The sequence below is a fragment of the Anastrepha ludens genome, chromosome 3, assembly GCF_028408465.1.
Source record: "Anastrepha ludens isolate Willacy chromosome 3, idAnaLude1.1, whole genome shotgun sequence".
Lineage (NCBI taxonomy): Eukaryota > Metazoa > Arthropoda > Insecta > Diptera > Tephritidae > Anastrepha > Anastrepha ludens.
Genome location: NC_071499.1, coordinates 132,788,105 through 132,809,932, shown reverse-complemented (window position 1 = coordinate 132,809,932; position 21,828 = coordinate 132,788,105). Strand labels below are relative to the sequence as shown.

Here is a 21,828-nt window from a genome sequence, read left to right as displayed (position 1 = left end):
ATTTAGTACTTTTTTATACCGAAATTGCGACAATTTTTAAGTTTGGTGTTTGTTTCTTTTTGTTTTTAATTTAAAGCTACCGAAACTTTAGGTTAAAAAAAACTATATTATTATACAAAAGAAGTTTGAAAAAGGCCTGAGAAGATTTTAGTGCTAATGAAAATTTTTTTACTCTTATAAAATTTGATAATTTAAAAGTGCAAATTTAATTTTTGGCTCTATTTAAGGCTATGCAAAAATATTAAATGCCCCTCTCTCAACTCTTCTTAAGATTGAAAACCTTTTTACACATTTTAAAAAGCCTTTGAATTTATTGAATGCGAATTAAAACCATAGAGGTGTAATCGTTTCTTCCGGTCATCAATCCTTAGTGAGACATAGGACATTAAGAGTTATATTCATTGTAAAAATAAACAACAAAATAGCAGAAAATACTAAAGAAACCATACTGACATTTTTACTAAAAGAGAACCTTATCTAGTTACATAACTTCAAATATAGCAAAAAAGTCGTTCCCTTAACAAAAGAGTCTCGCTTAACAAAAAAACTCATTAATTAAATTGTACATAAGCATAACACATTTATTTGAAAAAAACGCACATTCTACAGACAATTTGTCACGCATACAAAGTTCTTTAAGTAATTCAATAAAAATTTCGTGTTTTATTTTCTTTATATGGGCATTTAGTGCGTTTTTATATCCAAAGCTAGGCAACTCTGCAGTAGCGAGAGAGAGATTTGACTGCCGAAAGCAGAAGAACACCAACAACACCGGCAATCTCGGGCAATGCCACCAGATGTTAAAAAAAGTAAATCTAAATAAAACTGAGTGAATTATTTAAATAATTATTAAAAAATGTATATTTTACAAAATTATAAACACGACATTTTCATTAGAACAGCTAGAAAAATGTCATGAAGAAAGAACTAAAACTCCGAGACCAAAAATAATAAAATAACAAAAAAAAATGCTAAATTAAGTTACGAAAATGGTAATCTGGCCATACTGGAGCTAAAATCACGCAACTAGTTGTCAAATTCGCGGAGCGCAAAGTAACGGGACCACGATAGGCGCCATCTCATTATTCTTTGCATCATGATAAGCGGCTTATTGGGGTTACGGTTGTTGACAGACGGAAGTGTTAAGAGGTGAAAATATTAACACATGCTATGGGCGCCCTACCAAAGGATGCACGTTGACGAAGCTTTAACATGCGGAAGTGAAATAAAATTGCATTTCGTGATGTAAGTGCCTTTTCATCTCCTATTTGTAGATGGAATTTTTGTTTGAGTGTATTTATATATATACGCACATATATTTCTTTTTACATTATAATATATCTACATGCATTATGCACAGGGTGGGTCATCTAACGTTTGAAGCCTAAAACATGAGATTCGGATTCATGATGAATCAGTTCAGGAGCGCATACCTAGTAAACCTTTGCACATTACCTTACGCAACCAGCAGAATTTTGTGAAGCGTATTTAGATATAATTTTTTACTGCCTGCATATACATTGATTACACACTTCTCCTTACCTGCGTCCTCTTGTGCCGACCACGACGTTGTGCAAGTACGACGCAGGCGCACCATCCGGTAAGTTTAACTTTTACTTGTATCTCAATTTAATTTATGCGCTCAACTACCACAATTAATGAATGATATGAGATGGTTTCTCCAATACAATATGTGATTGTGTACATCTATGCCCTATATATTGCGGCATAGAAATGTTTGTATATCATTTGGCTTACTTTTATGCTAAGTATGTATGGCAGACGGTTATTATGAAAACGCATAAATGCGCTCGGCGGTTTTCTTTGGCCTATCTCTCAAGAGCGACCGCCATGAGACACAAATTTTCTAACATTTAGTCTGAGGTTAAGCCCGAGCCAACAGAATGATATTTATGTTAAAACGCACTTAGGTACGCCCACCGACATCTTACGCAGATTAAAATTGCCTCTTAGATATGATAAATCCATTTTATATTACACTTCCACGATACGCCATTGTTGATCTCAGTTATATTTTTTCGCAGTTGTTTTGTTTTTCATTTTATACTCTTCACTTATTTTGTTTGTTTTCATTTCTGATGCGGTAAAACTGGCCCTACAAGAATTTTTTCGCAAACGCGACCTTGCCGTTAAATTCATTGATATCTCCACGGTGTCGAAATCTCTCACTTGCATAATCGTGTGTGAGCGTGTATGTGTTGCACACAGAAATATTTTATTCCAATGCTGTTTTCTGTTGCACGATTCCGAATGCTGTTTTTATTTGGCGTTTCCATTTTCGTAGCCTGGTTCACAACTTAGCCGAAGAACTTGTTTATTGCTTCATTTGAGAGTTATTCGCGCGCTCGTTTAAAGCTGGCTGAGCGAGAGTTGTTATAGAGAGAGAGAGAGAGAGAGAAAAGGGGTTAAATGAAAAATACTTTTATTAATGTAAATAAAAACTTCGTTTTCCGCTCATGGCATTTGAATATTATTAAACTTTTCTTCATTTTATTTTGTTTGTTTTTGTTTATACCGTTATTAAATATATAAGTATATATATGAAATAAAGATTAATACATAATAAAGTATAATTTTTATTAGTAAAAATGTTTGAATCTTTCTAGCCCACACTCTTGAGTTAACTTGGAATATCTAAAGAAATTTAATATTTCACCAATTTTGAATTTTACGCACCTGTTTCGACGCTGCGAAATTGCCTTGAAATATTTCGTGAAGTGCTTAATGAAAACAAAATTGCTTATTTGTGATTGTAGCAATGTGATTTTCTTTTTAAATATTATATTTATGTTAGTACTCTTAAGAGTCTATAGACGTTTTTCAATAATCGACAGTTGCACTGCCACTAAATCTAAGTATTTAATTTTTTATTCATGGACCTTTTCGATATAACTGTTTAATTATTTTTTTCAAATACAATAAAATTTGAATAAAATCAATAGTAATGCAGTTATGTATTAAAATACCTAGTGAATTTTAAATGTTTAAATACAATATTTTATTGATTTTTTCATTAAAGCTTAAATTTGATTTAAATTATTATTTCTTCATTTAATATATTCGCATAAGAATGTAGTTTTATTTTCTTAATTTATAATGAAGTTATAAGTTTTACTCGTAATTGGGATCAAATATCGCATATTACACGTGAATTGATGTTATAAAAAATGTATGGCCATATACATACGTCTATAGCAGTGGACATGAGTAATAGTATGCTACATAGAGACTGTGCCTCTTGACCTCGTTAGGGTAGCAAGTTATTGTGCAACGGTTCTCTTAGGTCGCCTGGGTCACCAGAAGTGGTATGCAATAACGAACAAAAACGTTTTTCTAACTTATTATACCCTTTGCTAATGGAACCTTCAACTAATTTTTGCGATATTTGGTTTTTAATATTTAAAGATTTGGAAATTTGAAACAATTTACGTGAGGTTGTTTAATTTTTCAGCCTTCACAACTGTGAAGCTTAATAATTTTCCAATGAGATTTTTTCTATGATTTCTTAGTCTAGAAATAAGTAAATAAGCCGCATAAACTATATAAAATGTTCCGTGAGTTAAAATTAAATGCTGCTTAGTAATAAAAATATTTGTTTTTCTTTTTTTTTCACTTTGTTCATCATTACATTCGTCAGTGGCAGGAAGTTGCTGAGTCTTTTTGTGAAGTAAATAATGCGATATAAGTAAATTATGGACAAGCGTGTTATCACTGCACTAGCTGCGCAAATAAATGGACCGATTTGCAGTTAATTGGACAAAGTTGCACTAACATTTCGCATATTTTTAATAATTATTTAGACGAATCGATTACTTCATTTAAAATCAAGTAAAAACCACATTCACAACAACTACAATTACGCACTCATACCTTTAAAGTTTTTTGTTGCGAGCGCCGAAAAAACATACCGTGCCGTTATTTTTTATTATAATATTTCGATTTTTAAATTTTCTCATCGCTCACTTATCTACATATTGCACGTAAAGCTTTAATGCATAACATCTTCGGGTTAGTCGAGTTTTTATTTTACACTATCAAAAACCAACCAAAATTTGCCAACAAGCGGAGCTGATCTCTCAACACATCTACTATAACACCATACGATTTAACAAAGACCGCTAGCAAGTGTCCTGTTGGCTTTCCGCCGGTTTCACTTTCATTTTTTCACTACTACCAAAATTCGTTAACTCTACAAATTCCACTACATATTTTACGAACAATTTTTTGTTCTACTAAAAGCCGTTTAGCCCTGACCACTAATCCGCCGCTTTGATAGTCTTATACCAGTTCTACCGGAACTGCAGCATTTCCTACATAATTACAACAATAATTACGCTTATATTCTAAAAAAATATGCCCATAGTTTACTGCTCCATTTTTTCGTTACATTCATTTGCCGTCGATTTGGAGAATTCTAACTAACCCTTGCGAGATTTGCACGAACTTTATTGGAGTCAGACAGATAAGAAGGTTCGGGGAACAGTTCGTGGACATGCGTATGGGTGTCGCTGGCCGCATGCGTGTGCAAAATTAGCTGGCGGTTACCTCTGAGACTGAGTTGGCGCGCCGTCGTTTGGTGATGTGTTTCCACAGTCGACGATTAAGCGAGGGTTTATCCTGCAAAGAAAAGCAAATGCAGTAAAGTTGTAGAAGAAGTCGGAGCCTACATTTGACTTTGCTCACATTATCTTTTCGCGGTGACATCTGTGCCGCTAGCCGGTGGACTGGTGTTCCACTAGCGTTGGATTCACTAAGTGAGCTCTGAGAACAGTTCGGAGAGATTGGACTTTCAGAGTTGCGCCGCTTGATGAAGTTAATTCTATAATAAAATACAGGTACATAAGTCTTACATAAGTCACTATATGAATAGGATTCTTTGTATTATTTCTTGATTTTCCACTCACAGTCGGGATCCTTTGCCCGTCTCAATTAGCGCAGTCTCATCACGTCCGATCTTTCGTACTCGCTTGATACCGCTCTCAGTCTCCACGGCCATCGAAGTAGTACTCTTCGCCCTCGTCGCTTGAGGACTGGTCGATGAATCCCTGCTCATCGTTGCAGCCATTGCTTCCATTGTCATTGTGGTTGTGGTTGGTGTCGCCATCGTCTTCGTCTTGGCTCGTGAGCCACTCCTCAATTGAGACATGCAGGATGTCTTCTCGCGTCTCGCTAAAATTTCGAGATCGCTTAATTTGCTCTCGTCGCTGTTGTAATTGTAACTTTTGCTGTTTCCGTCGCCTCTTGCGTAGACGTCGTTGCTCGGAACCGCAGATACAGAATTGCTCCATGTATTTCGATTTGGTTGCAGGGGTTGTGGAGCGCCGCCGACACGTGCGCCACCACCTAAGCCGATTGGTAGGGAACTGCTGGTGTTGGCGTAACCCGGACGTGGACGCCGATTGACCGTCGGTGTGTCCATTTTCGAGTTTCGCTGTTGAGAGAATGATATGACAGCCTCTTTTGGTTGAACGCGATTCGTTGCTGAACGATTCAATAAATCGCGACCCGTCAGTCGTTGAAATGTGGAGAGGTCGTGCCTGTAAAAATTATTATACTAAGGTTGAAGATTAAATAGCGAAGGGAGTGCTAATTACCCCAGTATTGTTGTTAGATCTGGACCAGGCTCGTAGCAAATCAAGTCTTCGTCGCCGAGAATGTCGTGGTTGAGTGCCAATCGCATCTCGAGCCGTGGACTTAAACCGGAACCAATGGGTGCTGGGACACCGTCCGATTTTGAAACGCCGTCGTCGCGTGTAGCTGCCGATGTTTTCGACACTGTCGCGCCTGAGATTTTCTGGGACGCCTGTGTTCCCGGCTCCTGCTGCAGTACCTTCGTCGTCTTCGAAGCTATTGTTGATAATGTGGAGGCTGCCTTGCTGTCGCCCGACCCCAGCAGCGACGTCTCTATTATCGTTGAGGATGCACGCTTTCCGACCATTTGAGCCACGGTACCGGCTGCAACAGAACGTTGATTTCCATTGGCTGCTGCCGGTTTCACTCTCGCCGTCGCCGTCTCTGTCTCCGTTTTCTTCTTCATCGCTGCCGACGGTGCTGCTTTTGTGGTAGGCGTAGCGGCTGCGCGCGGGGCACTTGCGCTGCTTGTTGCGATGGCGGTGGTGACAACCGCTAAGCAGCCAGCGTCAGCAGAAGCGCCAGAATTTTGTTGAGTTGGTGTTGACTGAAAAATAAATTTGATGTTCCTAGTGAACATGTGACAAGTTGTGCGGGTAAACGCTTACCGCATTCGGTGGACTCACGCCACTTGTCTGTAAATTTGTTTGTGTTAGCAATAATCGGCGCGGGGGTGGTGGAGGTGGTACGAACTTCGCCGGACGCACAGTCGTTGTGAATGCGTTGGTAGTAGTTGGGGTGGGCCCACTGACGTTGCTGCAGCTGCTGTTCGCGATATTGGCGTTCGCGCTGCTGATTGTTGTAAAAGTCGATGAAGGAGGTTGATTCCGTGGCGTTGGTGGTGTCTTGATCTTCCGCGTCGTCGTCATCATCATAGTAGTAGTACTCCTCATCGTCGCTTTCATCTCCACTTGCATTGTGAGTGTCTGCTGTGATGACGTCTCTACGGCCACTTCCATCTTCGTCGATGGTGATGCCAATTCCGCCGTTGCTGATGCGGCTCTCGCTGCGGGCGGGCTGCTGCTGGTAATGCTGGTAGTACGCAAAGGTACCATTGTACGCTGTTCGAGTAGGTACTCGCAAGATGATGCCTTCAGAACAGCCACTGGAAGAGGTGCGGTATCCACTAGATGTGGCGACTGGGACTGATTGAATGCCCGTTCCCAACTCGTCGCCACCATCGGCATCGGCGGTGGAATATGACCAGGTGTACGTGGTGCCTTCGGTTCGATTAGTGTGGGCTTCCCGACCTCCTCCTCCATCTTCAGCTCGTAGCTCGCCTCGTTCGATAGATCCTCGTCGCTTGAGCTTCCAGCTGAATCCTTTAAATAGTGGCCATTTGTCGTTGTTTCCCCCTACCAATTGTTGGAAATAGAATTCAACTAATCAATTCTGGTTTAAAGCAAATTATAATTTTGTTGTGGTTGGCGTGTAGTTGGTTCTGGAGAGTCGTGAATAGTTTGTGGGCGTGGTTGGAATTAGTGATTCGTTTAGATGTGGCTTAAGTGAATGGTATATATTGGTTGTTAATGTTGCAAGCAAGAGTTAGTATTGTTATTGTGTTTGGTTTGATTGTATTGGTATGGTGCACGTACTGGTGCGTGCTACACATTTGTAACGGTTCAGTTCTAAATACTTTCGGTGAGTTGGGAGTTCGGTTAAACTTTTTGAGAGTTTGCGGAAGCCAATTCCAGTAATCGTTTTGTTTTAATTTTTTTTGTTTTGCTTGTTCAGATATTTTCATATTGTTGTCAGGGCAACGTATTTTGCTGTTTGATTTGTCGCATTTGGCGAAGAGGGAATGTCACAAATGTCATTTCTTGATTTGTATAAATTGGCACTGTTGCAAGCTGTGCTAGAGCTTCACCAGCCGCACTACGACTTTCTAGAATACCAAAACACATACACATACGTACATACATACACAAAACATATTGATAACGTGGCGCATTGTCAATATGGCAAAATGGCAACGTGAGTGCATACATCAATGGGCAACAGAAAGCATGAAGAACACGAAATATGAAAAGAAATAAAAGTAATGGAGAAAAGAAGAAAGAAATTGAATGAAAGCGAACAATAACCGTGATGAATGTACATAATAATAAGGCTAATATTTTGTATTCAAAATCAAAGTGTTTGATACGATAGATATTTGCAACGTGTAATAGCGTATATTGGCCAACTATTTAACAAACGATTGCAAGAAAATCGAAAGCAGTAAAATGTGAATTGACTAAGTGAACATTTAGATATACATATTTTTAACAAGACCAACGAAACCTCAAAAGTCGTTTCTAGGCATGCAAACTTGAAAAGCCGACCCACCTTTTTAACATCTTCACTTTCCTGCTGGGTTTTCTCTTCGTCGCTTTCTGTTTCCTCCTCGAAAAGTGGCTCTAAGCGACGTCTACAGCGTTGATGAATTGATTTTTTGTTTCATATTTAAATTGATGATTTAAAAATGGTGTGAATGATGTAAATTATAGTTGAAAAAACAATGAGAATTAAAAGCTAGTGATTGTTCCGATACCCAATAAACAAAACTCTAGAAATTAAATCTAAATTAATATTTAATAAAAGTCTACATTAAACGAGAGTTCTGGAAATTACGCCTACGATGGCTTGAGAAGGCTTTGAGGGAGTACCTGGAAGCCTTCTTATATAATTGTACATAATTTCTCTACACCTAATATGTTGTGGTTGAATTCAATATGGCATACTTTACACAAATATATACGATTTCTATTCGAGTTTTAACAATCAAAATTATGCAACTCAACAAGTACATTTTCTTATCTAATACCTATATTTTGGGCGCATTAAAATTTAGATATGTGTTGAAATGTGTAAACCTGGATGCAACTGGAATATTTTTTGAAGAAAGCGAGAACATTAAAAATTACTCTTGTTTACTTTCTAATCTGATATTTGTCTAAAAGTAGCACTAATGGGACTACACCATTTCAGTTAAAGTACTTCATATCTAATTAAGTTAATCTTTGTGATATCTGCGAATAATCGAAATTACTTGAAACTCAATACGGCTTACCGTGGCAACAGTCCTCGTATTGTGCTGGCCGTCATCGGCGGGGCCATAAGTAACTCGTCCATCATCAACTCCGTGTCGTCATCATCATTTAGCGAGTTGCTCGATTTCGTTGGCGACTAAAAAGTGATCATAATTGTATTCAGACGTGTTTTTCAAAGTCTCATAAAGATTTTCCCAAGTCCCTTACCGAGTACGTATTTTCCGAGTTGACTAGGTGCATGTCGTCGTTGTCTCCGCCACTGGTTGGGGTACCCCACACCTCCTCGCCGGAGGTTGCACCCGATGTGCATTCGTCAGCTTGTTCATCGGTTTCGGAAGTAGTGACCGCGGGCGAGGACGTTGTCTGGTCTTGATTCCATCTGCCTAAGTATTTGTCGATGAATGCGCGTGACTCTTCGAAAAAAGACATTTTGTTGCCACCAGCCAGCCCACTTGTTCGGCTTGTCCAGACACCACCAACCAGTACACATGACCCGCTAGCCATATCTTCGAATGTGCACGCAGTGGACTGTGTTGCTTCTTTCGCGTGATCCACCGCGTCCGCGCGTGCCTTGTCGTCTATATCATCATCATAATCTTCTTCATCGTCGGCCACTTCGTTTTTGTCATTTCCATTGTCGTCGTCATTATCTAACTCGTCCAGATCTCCGTCCATCCGGTCGTCAGAGGGCAATTTCTCAAGGCTGGACATTGTGCCGTACCGTCGTAAGGCATTGCTCATCGGTCGATATGGCGGCTCCTCGTCTAGGGGTGACTCATCACAAGAATCCTCGGGTATATGTTCAATGACAGCCTGTCGCGGCATGTTACTTAATTGTTTCTGTGTGGCTGTGCTAGTTGCTAAATTCGTTCCACTGTTATCCCACACATTCGTGGAAGTCATTGTGAGAGTCGCTTCAGGTGTGGGCGGAACTACGGCGATAGTCGGCAAGAAGTTGGCATCGCAAATAGAAATTGGCGCACCAACTGATGTCGGTGTTGGCAAAGGAGCCGTAGGTGTTGGCTTTGTTCCCAGCTGTCTCGCCGACAAACCCCCAAACAGAAATGATGAGAGCTCGTCCTCTACTCCGACTGCGGATTGTGCACCACAAATGCACTTGCAACGCTTCTTTTGGTTATTACTTAAACTCTCCATTGCTTTCTGCAGCTGCAGTTGCCGTGGCATTTGTGGTGACTGCTTCGGAGATTCAATTAGTTTGCATGTCTGCTGCTCCACTTCATCTGGGCTGAGCGTCGTATTCTCAAAATCAGCGGGTCTGCATTGACAGTTGCAAGGAGTAAACCGCGAAAATGATGACGGGGTGCCAGGTGACTTTGGCGATTTTGGCGACTTTGGTGTGAGTGGCGTATGCGGCGACCTGGAACTTTTTGTTGGTGTACCGGTCGTCCTAGATCGTTCATGCCCATGTTCGTGTTCGGAATTTTGATCCTGTGTACGTATAATTTGTGCTGTTTCAGTAATCGTGACAGTAGTTTTCACCTTTTTATCAGCAGTATCCTTTGTGGTTTCCTCGGTAGCCGTTTGTAGCGTTAGTCGGTATGTTCTTGGTTGTGGTTGCGGCTTTTTATCGCTACTCACCTTGACACTAATGCTCTCATCACCACCAGATAAATTCGACGAGCAATATCCATTCACTAATGCTGTTTGATGATTCTGTCTAGAATCCTGACTTCGCGTTCCAGCCTGTGGCCTATGCTGTCCATCCAACTTCCGTGCCTCATGCTTCTCATCTAAAACTCGTAGATTACTGAAGCTGTTGGTGAGTAGTCGTCGTGCTTCGTCGGCTCCGGCGACGCCACTGCTGCTGCTTGGAATCCCACCAATGCTGTCGTCCGTGGCCTCTGATTGCGAAAGATCGTCAGTGATTAGTTGAGCCACATCACTCTCCGTGTCTCCAGTCTCACGTTTGCTACTACTAGCCACTACCTTGGATGAGTGTTCGCTGGGTTGGTCGCCCGTAATGGTACTCGATGATATACTGGTGGTGCTGCCCGCCTGACTGACGTTGCCATTGAGCCTGCAGCAACGATTGGGCGACGATTGGCTATGCTGCACCTTAAGTGAGGTGCACACCAGGGCACTGCCACTTCCACCAACACCAGTAGTATTTTCATTGGCTACCGAGCCTATAGCGGGTGGGAGCGTTTGTGAGGTGGAAATGGCCGCGAGGTGCGACATAGCCGCTTGCTGACAGTTCTTATGGCAATGGCGGCAGACGGCTAGCTTATCAAGCACAATGGGACTAGAGCGTACCGTGATCTGGCAATGAGTAGAGAAGCATGAGCGAAAGACAAAAGCTTCAGTGAAGTGCTTCACCTAGTATTCTATATTATGTGAGCGTGCAAAACTAAACCGAAATTTACCTGACTATCCGAAGTGGTACTATGAGATTGACTTAGCTGGCTTACGTTCTCCGAGTAGACATCACTCATACTAAGCTCCTCGACGCCGCTGAGACGCTTGCCACCGAAATTCGGACGGGCTTTCATATTTCCGTTTTCCTTGGTTAAATTTAATTCTTTGGTGCGCTTCTCCAGTTGTTGGCGAGTCCAAAACGTGATACGCTCATCTTGATCGCTCTCCGGGTATAATAGGTGCTCATCCTCATGACTGATGTTTTCGCGCGAACGCTGCGCAGCCAAACGCGCCTGCTCCTGCTGCTTGTCCAGTTGACCTTTCATCCAGTTGGCCAGGTGAAGTGCATTAGACTTGGAGGTTCCAGTCTTGTTCAGGATACGACACTTCTCATCGATGAGCATTTCAATTTGATCCGATGCATTCGAGAGACGTTTCTGCTGCATAAACAATACAAATGCACACATTCATAGTCATTTGGAGATGTGGGAGTGAAAGTTACAACAAAAGGGAAAGGAAATACAAAAAAATATTTTCACGATCACTTTGTGTTTCAAAACGATCGTAAAAAAAGCTATAAATTGTATTGTTTTACTATCACAACATTGAGACGCCGCCAACATTAAATCCAAACAAAAAAATATGGTTTCTAAAAAACAAAAGACTTAAGAAACGAACTTGTTTTCGCTAAATCGCTGATTTTTGTTCTAAAATGGAAAATTGTGATGGTCTCATTTTTTGGTGCAAGTCAGCCATTTTTGTTTTCAAGAAAAAAATCAAAAATGTTACTTTGCATAACCCTTTACGGTCAAAATATTGCACTTGAAAAAAAAAACAAAAACCATAATTCAAAGGTCTAATACAAATGGCTACGAATATAGAATTGATATGACATATTAGTCTTTGATTAAAAACGCTTGTAACAAATAATATTTAGAAGATAGCAAAGCTATATGTTTGAATACGAATTTGGCAATGACGGTTGACGGAAGAATTGCGCGCGAAATTAAAAAAGGAGTAAGAAAGGTATTTCTGCGTAAGTGCTCAATATATAGTTTTGGTAACTCAAATTAGAAACAGAGTCCATCACAACTTTCGATTTTAGTTAGGTGATTTTTTTCTTTTTTTTCAGTTATTTTAATGCCTGATTTAATTTTTCTGTTTTAAAGTAAAGTAAGAATTAAGAGTTTATGTATTTTGCTTGGAATAAATAACTAAAAAGCAACGACTGCAAAATTGGCAGATCAGAAATAATCAAATAATTAAGTGCTTTTTGGAAAATACCAATCAAGAGGTTTATTTGGTAAAGAAAATCATAAATTCGAAATGAAGGGGAGGCACGAAAAGTGAACAGCAGCGGAAACTGAAAATTATCACTCAAAACGACGAAATAAATTCACAAGCGTTTTTATTCAAAGAACCATATTTTTATTTTATTTTAATTCATATATTTTTATTATTTCAATTTTAATTGCCATTACTTGACTTCTTCTTCGACCTTTAGGCTATAAGCTACAATAAAATGAATTGCGATGAATGAAAATCTCTTTTTAATTATCAATAATTTAGTCTGAATGCATTTATGTAACTGCAAAGTTATAAGTAATTATGCTACAATATATATAGGTATATATAATATAAATACATTTGTGAGTTTATCTAAGGAGTAGGTAGTACATGTATTTCTACGTATTCGTAATTGTGTGCCTATGTACTACGTACCTTGGAATGTATAGTATACTATGTATTGCTTACTAGTGAAACTTGCAGCGATATTTAGTTTATTATTGAACCTTGCAGAGCGACTAGACTAGAGCTAGTTTGGTTTCTTTGTAATTCAAAAATCGATGTAGTTACATATGTATATAATTATAATTATTTGAAGAACTTAGCAGAATTTCGATTCGATAAGAATTGATTGTAAATTGCTTGTATTTACTATCTTACACTTATACATATGCAATTGTGTGTTATGGAACTGTGGCCATATTTTTTCTTATCTTTCGCCTTATAACTGATTTTTAGCTAATTTGTCAAATTGTCGCTTTTTGGCGTAGTTTTTTGTTGACTGTTTCTTATTCTGTTTTTGTTTTTGTTTTCATTTTGCACTCGTACACAAATTTAATTACTATTCTTTTTACTATTTTTGTGTAAATTTGTACTAACTATAAACAAATTTGAGCTTCGCCATCAAAAGAAATGTTGCCATTTGCAAAGGGAAAAGTTTCGAAGCGTTGTTAGGCGTAGCGGAACGGCAGTTCACTGACGTTAAACTTTAAGCTTTAGGAGCAGGAAAGTGAATTTCTACTTTTAACTAATAATATGTTGAAACACAAAAGAAAAAATAGTATTTAACAAAAACCGATTTTTCGACTAGGTACGCATTTTATATAAATCTCCGTAAGCTGTTGCGGTATGCGAATTGAACACTGATCACATAATTATGTTTGCAAGTTAAAGCGGATACCTTTAGATTCAGCCAAATTCATGTTTTTTCTTAATTAAAATCTTCTGTTTATACTATTTCGCCCTTTTTATTACTAAAAATTTTCTCAAGTTTGTGTCAAATAGACAAGTGCGCTAAGTTTTGATTGCCCTTTCTCAAAGTTTGAACAGTTTAACTTTTGATTATAAAACTTCTACAGAAAAATTAATAATGTCTTGTTCTACGTTTTGGGCTGCGAGAACTTGTGAGGCATGCACGGCCAGTACACAGCAGGAAAGCTCTTGGTAAGCCAGGTCTGGCCGTTCACTATAATAATTTCTTCTCAGGTGTCATGTGATGTCGTTCAAACTACTATTTATAGGCTACTGCTAAATATAAAACCACATAAAAAGAAAATATAATAAAAATAAATAATATAATAAATAATATAATAAGAAAATATAATAAATATAATAAAAATAATTGATATATGAATTCAAATTGTACATACGATGAAGGGCTTCGTTTTAAATTTCTTGCAAACTAATTTGTAAACCAGAAACCGGACGCTAGAAGGAGAAGTTCTAAATGTATTATTTTTTATATAAATGCTCAAAGCTAATAAATCTCTACAATTAACTATTTTAGCTAAATAAAATAATTTTATAACTACTAGTAACTTTTGCAATACTTGGAAGATATACAAACGTACGCATTGGTATGACTATGGCCTCCTTCGCCAATTAGAATTAATAAAATTTCCAATTTCAACCACTTACTCGCTAATGTACTTTCTAATTAAAACTAAAGACTTTCTACAACTTTGTTAATTACAAAAGCTCTTAACGAGTAACAACCGTTTTTGAATAACTACTTACTTGTTAACACAACAACAAATAAAAATGACTGACTTATATTTATTTCTACTTCACAAATTGTTTCGAAAAAATTTGTTTTTGGTTTTTTTTTTGCGCGTTCGCATTTTGTGCCATCATTACCAATTTTCCATTTTTTAAACGAAAAACACTTACTGATGTAGCAAATGCACAGTGGGACGAATAAGGAATCAAGCCGAAACCATATTTAGTTGCAATTTGAGCCTACTTCTATGTGCTCCCTATGCGGCACGACTAACTACTGTGTAGCTTCTTGTGTCTTAATACAGGTTTGCTTACAAGTACTCGAAAAACAAATTAAAGGTTGAGCAATCAAATTTCTTTGGGTTTTTCCTTTCTTGAGTTAAACTCCACTACTCTAAGCGCTTCAGACGTATGTGACTTAGCAACCAAAATTACATGAGAATTGTAATATATTTCTACCGCTACGGCTGTGTTTGGACGAAAACCTGCTAGACACCCGCATTTGGGGTGGACGAGGGTGTATGCCGCGCACAGCACAACGCTGCACACAAGCGCTGACCGCATTGAAGTACCTGTCAAAGTTAAAATGGGCTGAGTTAAGGGAACGAAAACAACAACAACAACAGCGACAACGAAAACAGCACCAAGGACAAGAAATACACTTGCTGGTGTTGTTTCAATGCAGCATTGCGGGTATGGCATGTGAAGCGTGCAGGTGAGCGTAAGCAAACGCTGGATCTGTGATCGCGAGTAATCGGTGGTTCTGCAGATGAGCGTGTCACGGTGTGCGTAAAATTCGTCGACTGTAGCGGTGGGGAGATTTCAGTACTATATACTAAAGAGTTTTGATTTTAATTTTTACAAATTTTTTTTAGTAGTTCAGGTGAAAATTAGAAAAGAAATAAATAAAAACAACCACAGAATAAGCTCGTAATTCATAAAAGTCTTGGACGCATTTTGGCACACATACAAACGGAGTGGCCTAATGCATGTAAAACCAGTATGTATATATGTGCATAAATACATTCAGTTACGCTGTTCGATTTGTCAATACGTTTGTTTGGTTTTCACTCAAGTCTATAATTTAGTTGCTCAACACTTGGTACTCGATTTGGCACACAAAGTCTTCATCATCTTCGTCGTCCTCACCACACACACCTGCATCTTCCAGCCAGAAGTCAAATCACAGATCCAGGGAGTCCGGTGGGGTTGGCTTTGTCGGCAGTACGCCAAAGGGATCGTCTACAACGACACTCACATCGATTTCGTCATCTTCGTCCACCTCGTGCTCGTCACCCATAAAGATGCATTCCTCCACATCCGTGTCATAGGAAGGGTCTATATTCACGTCCTGCAGGTTCATATCTAACTCTAGTAGGTCCCAAGATCCCCCGAATTCAGCTAGTGGTATGCCCTTTGCGGATAATGAGTTTGTACGCTCTTTCTTCTTTCCTGCTTTCCCGTTCATATTTGCGATAATGGAGTTATTAGTCTTCAGGTCTGAGTTGAAGTTTGAATCCGCTTTGTTGGGGTTTTCAAATGCTTGTGTTTTTATGTTCTGCGTTGGGACAAAATCATTGGAGAATGCATCAGAGTTACATGGCTGCGAGGAGGGTGAAATGTTCGGTGTAGGCGTGTCAGGTGTCGTCAGTGAAGCGTTTTGGGAGTCATTTGGCCGTGCCACATCGGTCTCGTCGATAAAGGAACGACCCACAGAACTAAGCGAGAACTCAAGTAACTTGGGTGTTCGGTTGGCTGTGGAAGCTGTGACGGCGCTACGTACACTACGCGCTGGAGTGGACGTTGGCGCTGGCGTCATTTGCAATGCACTATCACTTCGGCGAGTCGATCGTGCACTAGTTTTCGCTGTGGTAGTTACACAATAGCGCCCTTGGCCGTCGATCAAGAGCAGCCGCTCACCGCCATCGGCGCAACGTTGTTGCAGGAAAAATGTATCGATGTCATGTTTGGCATCGACAGTGCTAGCCTCACATGCCGCTTCCGGAATAGCGGTGAGGCACTTGCAGGATGGCAAATGTTCGCCCGAGCAGAGCGTTTGCGTGTTAAGGCTGCTGCCGCTGAGACTGAGCCAATTGCTGGAGTTGTTTGCACTCGAGTTATAGGCGCGCGCAGCGGCCAGTGGGCGTGCGTCTAGTTGCTGAGCGATCAAGTGCCGACGTGTGAGTGTGAGTGAACGCAATGAGGGCGCGCTGTCCGTAAAGCCGCCAATACCAGCTATGCCACCACCGCCGACACCCCCAAGACAGCCAGTGAGCGTATGGCGGGCCGGCGATGCGGTTTGAGAGGAACAGGAAGCGGTGTGCGTGGTTTGGGTCATGCGTGTGCTGCAGCGCGAAGAGACTAGTGTACTTGCGAGACGTTGTAGGTTCTCATAAGAATCGCCGGTAGCCAATTGACTACTATGACGTAATAAACGCACCTGTTGCTGGCTGTTCTTTGCGTTGATGCTGTCCATGGATGAGTGCTTTACCGAGCCTATGGATGCGGATGCGATGCCAATATCACTAAGTGGCACCAAGGTGTTGAGCACATCGGGAGAATCCAGTGGACTGGAAAGCGGGGTCGAGCCAAGCGCAGCATTCACCAGGAAACTACGAAAAAATCATTATCACTAAATAGGAAATTTTCAGAAATTCGAAACACAAATATACATTTGACGCTGTAAAAGGTTTTGCCAGACAGCCTTTAGCTCCAAAGATGGCGCGCGCAGCAACAGACTCTTACGGCGTGCACTCTTCTTCGGTGTCCGAGTCAAATCCGGTGCACAATAGCCCGTTGGGCTCTCAGCCAAACGTCCGTTTGGATCAACTGTAAGTCGAAACTCCGTGGCTGTAACAAAATATAGAAATGTAGTTATCATCAAACTCTATTGAAGGGAGTACGCCTTTACTTACTTTTCTTGCGCATGTGAAAGCATGAATCTACAATATTCGCGATTGGGATAGGCTCCTCGGTTATAAATAAAACACGGTCTCGGCTGACCTTTGCAAACACTATGATGTCACTAAAGAGCAAGGTCCAGTAAGGTTTCACGGAGCGGCCTTCCACGCGTGACAGATCACCACCAAAAATCCACTGGCGGCCCTGTACAGCCAGCGTGAATGGTTTGCACTTCGTGAATACCATGCGGGACTCGAGATCTTGCAACGTGAGCAAAGGTCGGCCTTCGCCTAGTGGCTCCATTAAGCCACTGCTAACAGTAATCTCGCGATAGGCGGCCTGGAGCTCGGCAATTACAGTTGTAAAATTCTTGTGCTCCTCTGTATCGACGTGACAGTTAGAAGCGAGTAGCTGCATTAATTTCAATATCTCGCGGAAATGCTGTAAAGGTCTGTGGATGAACATTGTGAGATCGGGACGCTTGCGTGGCACTTGCGGTTCGGTTATGAAGGCAACAAACTCTGAGCCCATCTGCCGAGATTTATTTACCTACAAAGAAGATAGAAAATAGAGCGTTAATAGGGCAAAATGCTTGCCATAAATTGCCTTGTGTGGCGGCAGTGCTTACCAGTACACAATCGGCTCGCTTGATACCATTACAGTACTTTTTGTAGGCTGCGCAAATGGCTGTGGTTTTCGAGAGATAGACGCGCGACGCAAAATTCATTTGTGGCTCTTGATCATCGTTGCACAGTTGCTCTAGTATATCCTCGGAGATGCGCAACAGCTCATCGATATTCTGAAAGAGTGTTCGATGATCGTTTGGCGAAATGAGATCTTTGCGATCCTGCAACGGCTGCACGAAACGTTGCAAGCCAAAGTTTAGGGCCGAAATGAAGTTCTGTTCACGACTGATCAGCTGCAGAAGTAAGCGACGACGATTGTCGGTGATGGGGCCAATGGACTGAAGGAAGATAGGAGAATTGTGTAAAAGGCTGTGGACATTGTACAAGAATTTACAAAGCGATCGATGGGCTGGACGTAAGGGAACTAAACACATTCAAATAAAAAATCGATTCTTTTATAATATTAAATTCAAGGAAGCGTTTATTGTCAACATAGCAGCATTTTCCAAATATACAACGAATTAAATACAACCTAAAATAATAATTTGAACAAAATTACTGAAACACATAAACTTAAACAAAAATGTAAAGATCAGCGGAATGAAAGAATAATGCATAAATTATATAGCTAAATTGGATTCACAATAATTTCCAGTACATAAAAAAAAGAAATGCGATTGTTTCTACGGATGTCTTTAAAAAATTTAGTTGTAGTAAGTCTCAACATTCCTTCATATTTGTTTTTTTTTATTGGAATATTATGAATAGTTACACGTAGCCAATAATAATTTTCTCAATATTAGTTTTAAAATAAGCAAAAGAAAATTAAATTTCTCAAGCATCAGCTGGAAAAATTATTGTCCATATTAAATGTTATGAAGATTCTTAATATTTGTTTAACGATGCTGAATCACTGTCTTTATAATCAAATTTTACTTGTTTGCCTTGCTTTGATAAACAGTGAGGCTTAACTTATGGCTTACAAGTCGTAGATTTCTCAATGTCCAGATAAGTAAAATGCGTCCTACTATCTCAAAAATAACAAAAACTCGCATTCACAATGAGTTGCATTCGCTATCTGCTACTCAATCCAACAACAACAGCTTCGATAAATATAACAGATGATGATGGGACATTGAGGAATCGGCCCTAAATCTTAAATTTATATAGCTTGGCTCCCCAAAAATATCTAACTTTTTCACTCTGTTTCGAGCGTCAGTCGAGGCAACTTTGTGTTTAGCATAAAATGGGGAAATGTGTTAGAAAATTAGAATTAGAAATTAAGGGAGAAAATAAAGTATCTAAATTAGACATATTAAAGTAAACAAAAACTTATCTCGCTTCTAAAATTATGCAAATAAATTCGTTCATTCGGCGCTGGTAAATGCCATTTTTCTCAACCCCCCAAACTCATACTGTCTCCAGATCTTTTAGACAATAACGCCTTTGCCTACCTCCTTACTGAAGGTGACCTGCGGCAGATGCAGACGACGCTTTGCCGCCTCAATTGACGAGGTGGTGCCACCTGAGCAGGCTGTGGACGGACGCACATTCGTTGCGGCAACCGTTGCTGTCGGCCCTGTTGATACTATCGGCATTGCGCTTGCCGCGCCCACGCGTCGCAATAACTGCGCAGTGCCTCCTGCAATCGACTGCTGCTCATCACTCATACCACTTACTAAACGCGTGCTTGATGTAGCTTTGCCATTCATTACCGTCGCCGTTGGATGACCTCTACTGCTGACACTGAGCGCCGGTGGCATAGAACCTAGTCCAATACCACCGGCAGGCCCCGATCTTCTGAATACCTCCAGCGTCAGTGTGGAGCCCTGTGAGCGTATTAGGTTTAGCACATCTGCTTCCGGCATCGTCACCACATTCTGTTTATCCACGAAAATCACATAGTCGCCAGGTTGTATGCCGGCCCGATCGGCCGAAAGACTAGGCTCAATTTTTTCGACGCGTGGTGGATGCGTCCACACAATGGAGAAACCGAAGCCGCGTTCGGCGGTACGCGTTAATTTCTTGGTCATGGTGAAGGGTGTACGACCAACGGGTTTGCTTGCGGCTGATAGACGACGTCCGCTTGAGGCGGCTGGTGGGGCACTAGAAGCATTTGTGGGAGCCGGCGTCTCCGTGGGCGGATCCAATTCGAGAAAACGCAAAAACAGATTTTCGTCGGCGTCGCGCTGATGCAAAGCCTTCCGGCTCAGTGTCATCGGATGCTCAATGTTGCTGCCAGCAGTCGCCTGAGCCATACTGTCAATACTCACAACATCCTCCTCGCTTTTCTGGCGCATCAGTGTTGAGGTCATTATAGATGTGGCGGTGACAACACGCGCCTGTGGCACAAATGGTTGGCGTTGTGGTGGCTGCGACTGTGGCTGCAGTTGCAGTTGTGGTTGAACGTGAACGGGAATGTGGTTGGGATTGTGAGGCGTTGGGCACGAAGTCTGGTGTGTTTGGCTTTGTGGGTGCTGGGCGTGTGTAGCACTGGCCGGATGCTGTAACAATACTGGCGGCTGTGGATTATTCAGACATGCGTGCGATTGTAGTTTGTAGAAGCCATTAACAGGTTGTTGCAGCAACGTCTGGAGAGGAAAGGACATGCATCCTAGAAACTCACTACGTCTACAAAGAAAAGGATGAAAGCAAACATTAGCATAAAAATTCATTGTAATTTGAAAAATAAAAGAGAAGTGTAGCAACAAGCTAATAAAATCAAATCCAAATTAATTATTTTGTTCAACATTTTGTATTTTATTAAAATATTTTTTTTTTATTGCAGTTCAATATGACTTATCCGCCCAGTGGCTTGCAGGCGAACAAACCAAAATTGCAACTGAATTCCTTCGCTTTATACGCTTGAATTTATAATGCGAGACTTTATCTAGACACCTAATCCCTGCCAATTGGGGAGGCTATAAATTCAAGTCAGTCCCTTCATGCGATAACCTTCGCAGCACCCACAGTTTATGAGCAACAAAAGCGCAAAGAAAACAAAACAAACAAAAGGCTTATACTGTCCAACGACAGCGAAGAAGAAAATTGTTGAGTGCCAGTAAGAGTAGACGAAAATTGCTGCCAACAGACCCATCATCGACGTCAACGATGACGATGCAACTTCTCACATTACACTAAAAGAGAAACTAAATCGTGTGAAACGAGAAAAAATGCAACTTTTAAAAGTGGCAGGCAGTAAGGATGTTATGTAGCAACATCTCAAGTCGACAAAATTGGCTGTTAACTGAGTTTAAGAGCGGCTGACAGCATAACGCCCATCAGCATCGATGCCGCCGGCTACGATGGCAACAAAAAACATGCGAAGAATGTTTAAGTGAATTGTGAAAAAGCTGAGAAATTACTGAAGCTGTCGTGCGGGGAAGTGCGTGGCTAAAAGAAAAGAAAAAAAAACGACCATCGAATTTATAGCACCGGCGAAGTTGCAGCGCAAGTGAATAGTGAAACTTTTAATTCTTTTCTATTTGTATTTGATTTGATTGACTTGTTTTCCTTTTTGGCATTACGATAGTTTACATTTTATTATGTATTTTATTTTATTTAATTCAACTTCACTTGCTGAAACATTTCATTACGTTTAAGTAGCTTCTTTTTTATACTTATTTCCTTGTTAAAGTGAATTTTGTGATACAATTAAAACAAATTTTATTTTTTCCAACCAACTATTTTAGGCTTTGCAAGCCCCTCAAGGAGCTTTAATGTCCTCATTAAAACTTATGCAGATTAAAGCTTATACAATACGTGTGAAAACAGCATCACTGTTGTTGTCATTTAATTACGACGTTTTGCGCCATTTTTTTCAATCCGCCATTCCCATGCTACCCGCAATATTTTTAAATTCACGCAAGTTGCATGCATTTGCGATGGCTTTGCCACATAAAATTCAGTCTAAAGCACAGGGCGAAGAGAAATTTTTAATGCGATAAAATCACGCG

At 40.4% G+C, this 21,828-nt stretch overlaps 1 protein-coding gene and 1 long non-coding RNA gene across 5 annotated transcripts in view; one reads left to right on the top strand and one right to left on the bottom strand.

Annotated features, from left to right (window-relative positions):
* Positions 1–1,101: 1,101 nt before the first annotated feature.
* LOC128859353 (uncharacterized) lies at positions 1,102–21,730 on the top strand. 2 transcript variants are annotated; one of them, XR_008454136.1, is made up of 3 exons: positions 1,102–1,245; positions 1,361–1,600; positions 20,661–21,730. It is a non-coding gene; the product is annotated as an uncharacterized LOC128859353 (long non-coding RNA). The 2 variants fall into 2 exon arrangements; XR_008454135.1 differs by lacking the exon at positions 20,661–21,730 and adding an exon at positions 2,628–2,718.
* LOC128859346 (uncharacterized) overlaps positions 2,979–21,828 on the bottom strand; it is a 102,821-nt gene continuing 83,971 nt past the window's right edge. For all 3 annotated transcript variants that reach the window (XM_054096300.1, XM_054096298.1, XM_054096299.1), the window contains exons 4-17: positions 19,327–20,503; positions 17,875–18,210; positions 17,261–17,795; positions 17,018–17,195; positions 16,786–16,957; positions 11,069–11,500; positions 8,892–10,964; positions 8,705–8,820; positions 7,981–8,062; positions 6,261–7,007; positions 5,616–6,199; positions 4,926–5,558; positions 4,705–4,840; positions 2,979–4,638 (exon numbers count right to left, since the gene is read on the bottom strand). In XM_054096300.1, coding sequence (XP_053952275.1) covers positions 4,552–4,638; positions 4,705–4,840; positions 4,926–5,558; positions 5,616–6,199; positions 6,261–7,007; positions 7,981–8,062; positions 8,705–8,820; positions 8,892–10,964; positions 11,069–11,500; positions 16,786–16,957; positions 17,018–17,195; positions 17,261–17,795; positions 17,875–18,210; positions 19,327–20,503 — 7,288 coding nt within the window. In that variant the 3' untranslated portion in view covers positions 2,979–4,551. The remainder of the gene's footprint in view (positions 4,639–4,704; positions 4,841–4,925; positions 5,559–5,615; positions 6,200–6,260; positions 7,008–7,980; positions 8,063–8,704; positions 8,821–8,891; positions 10,965–11,068; positions 11,501–16,785; positions 16,958–17,017; positions 17,196–17,260; positions 17,796–17,874; positions 18,211–19,326; positions 20,504–21,828) is intronic.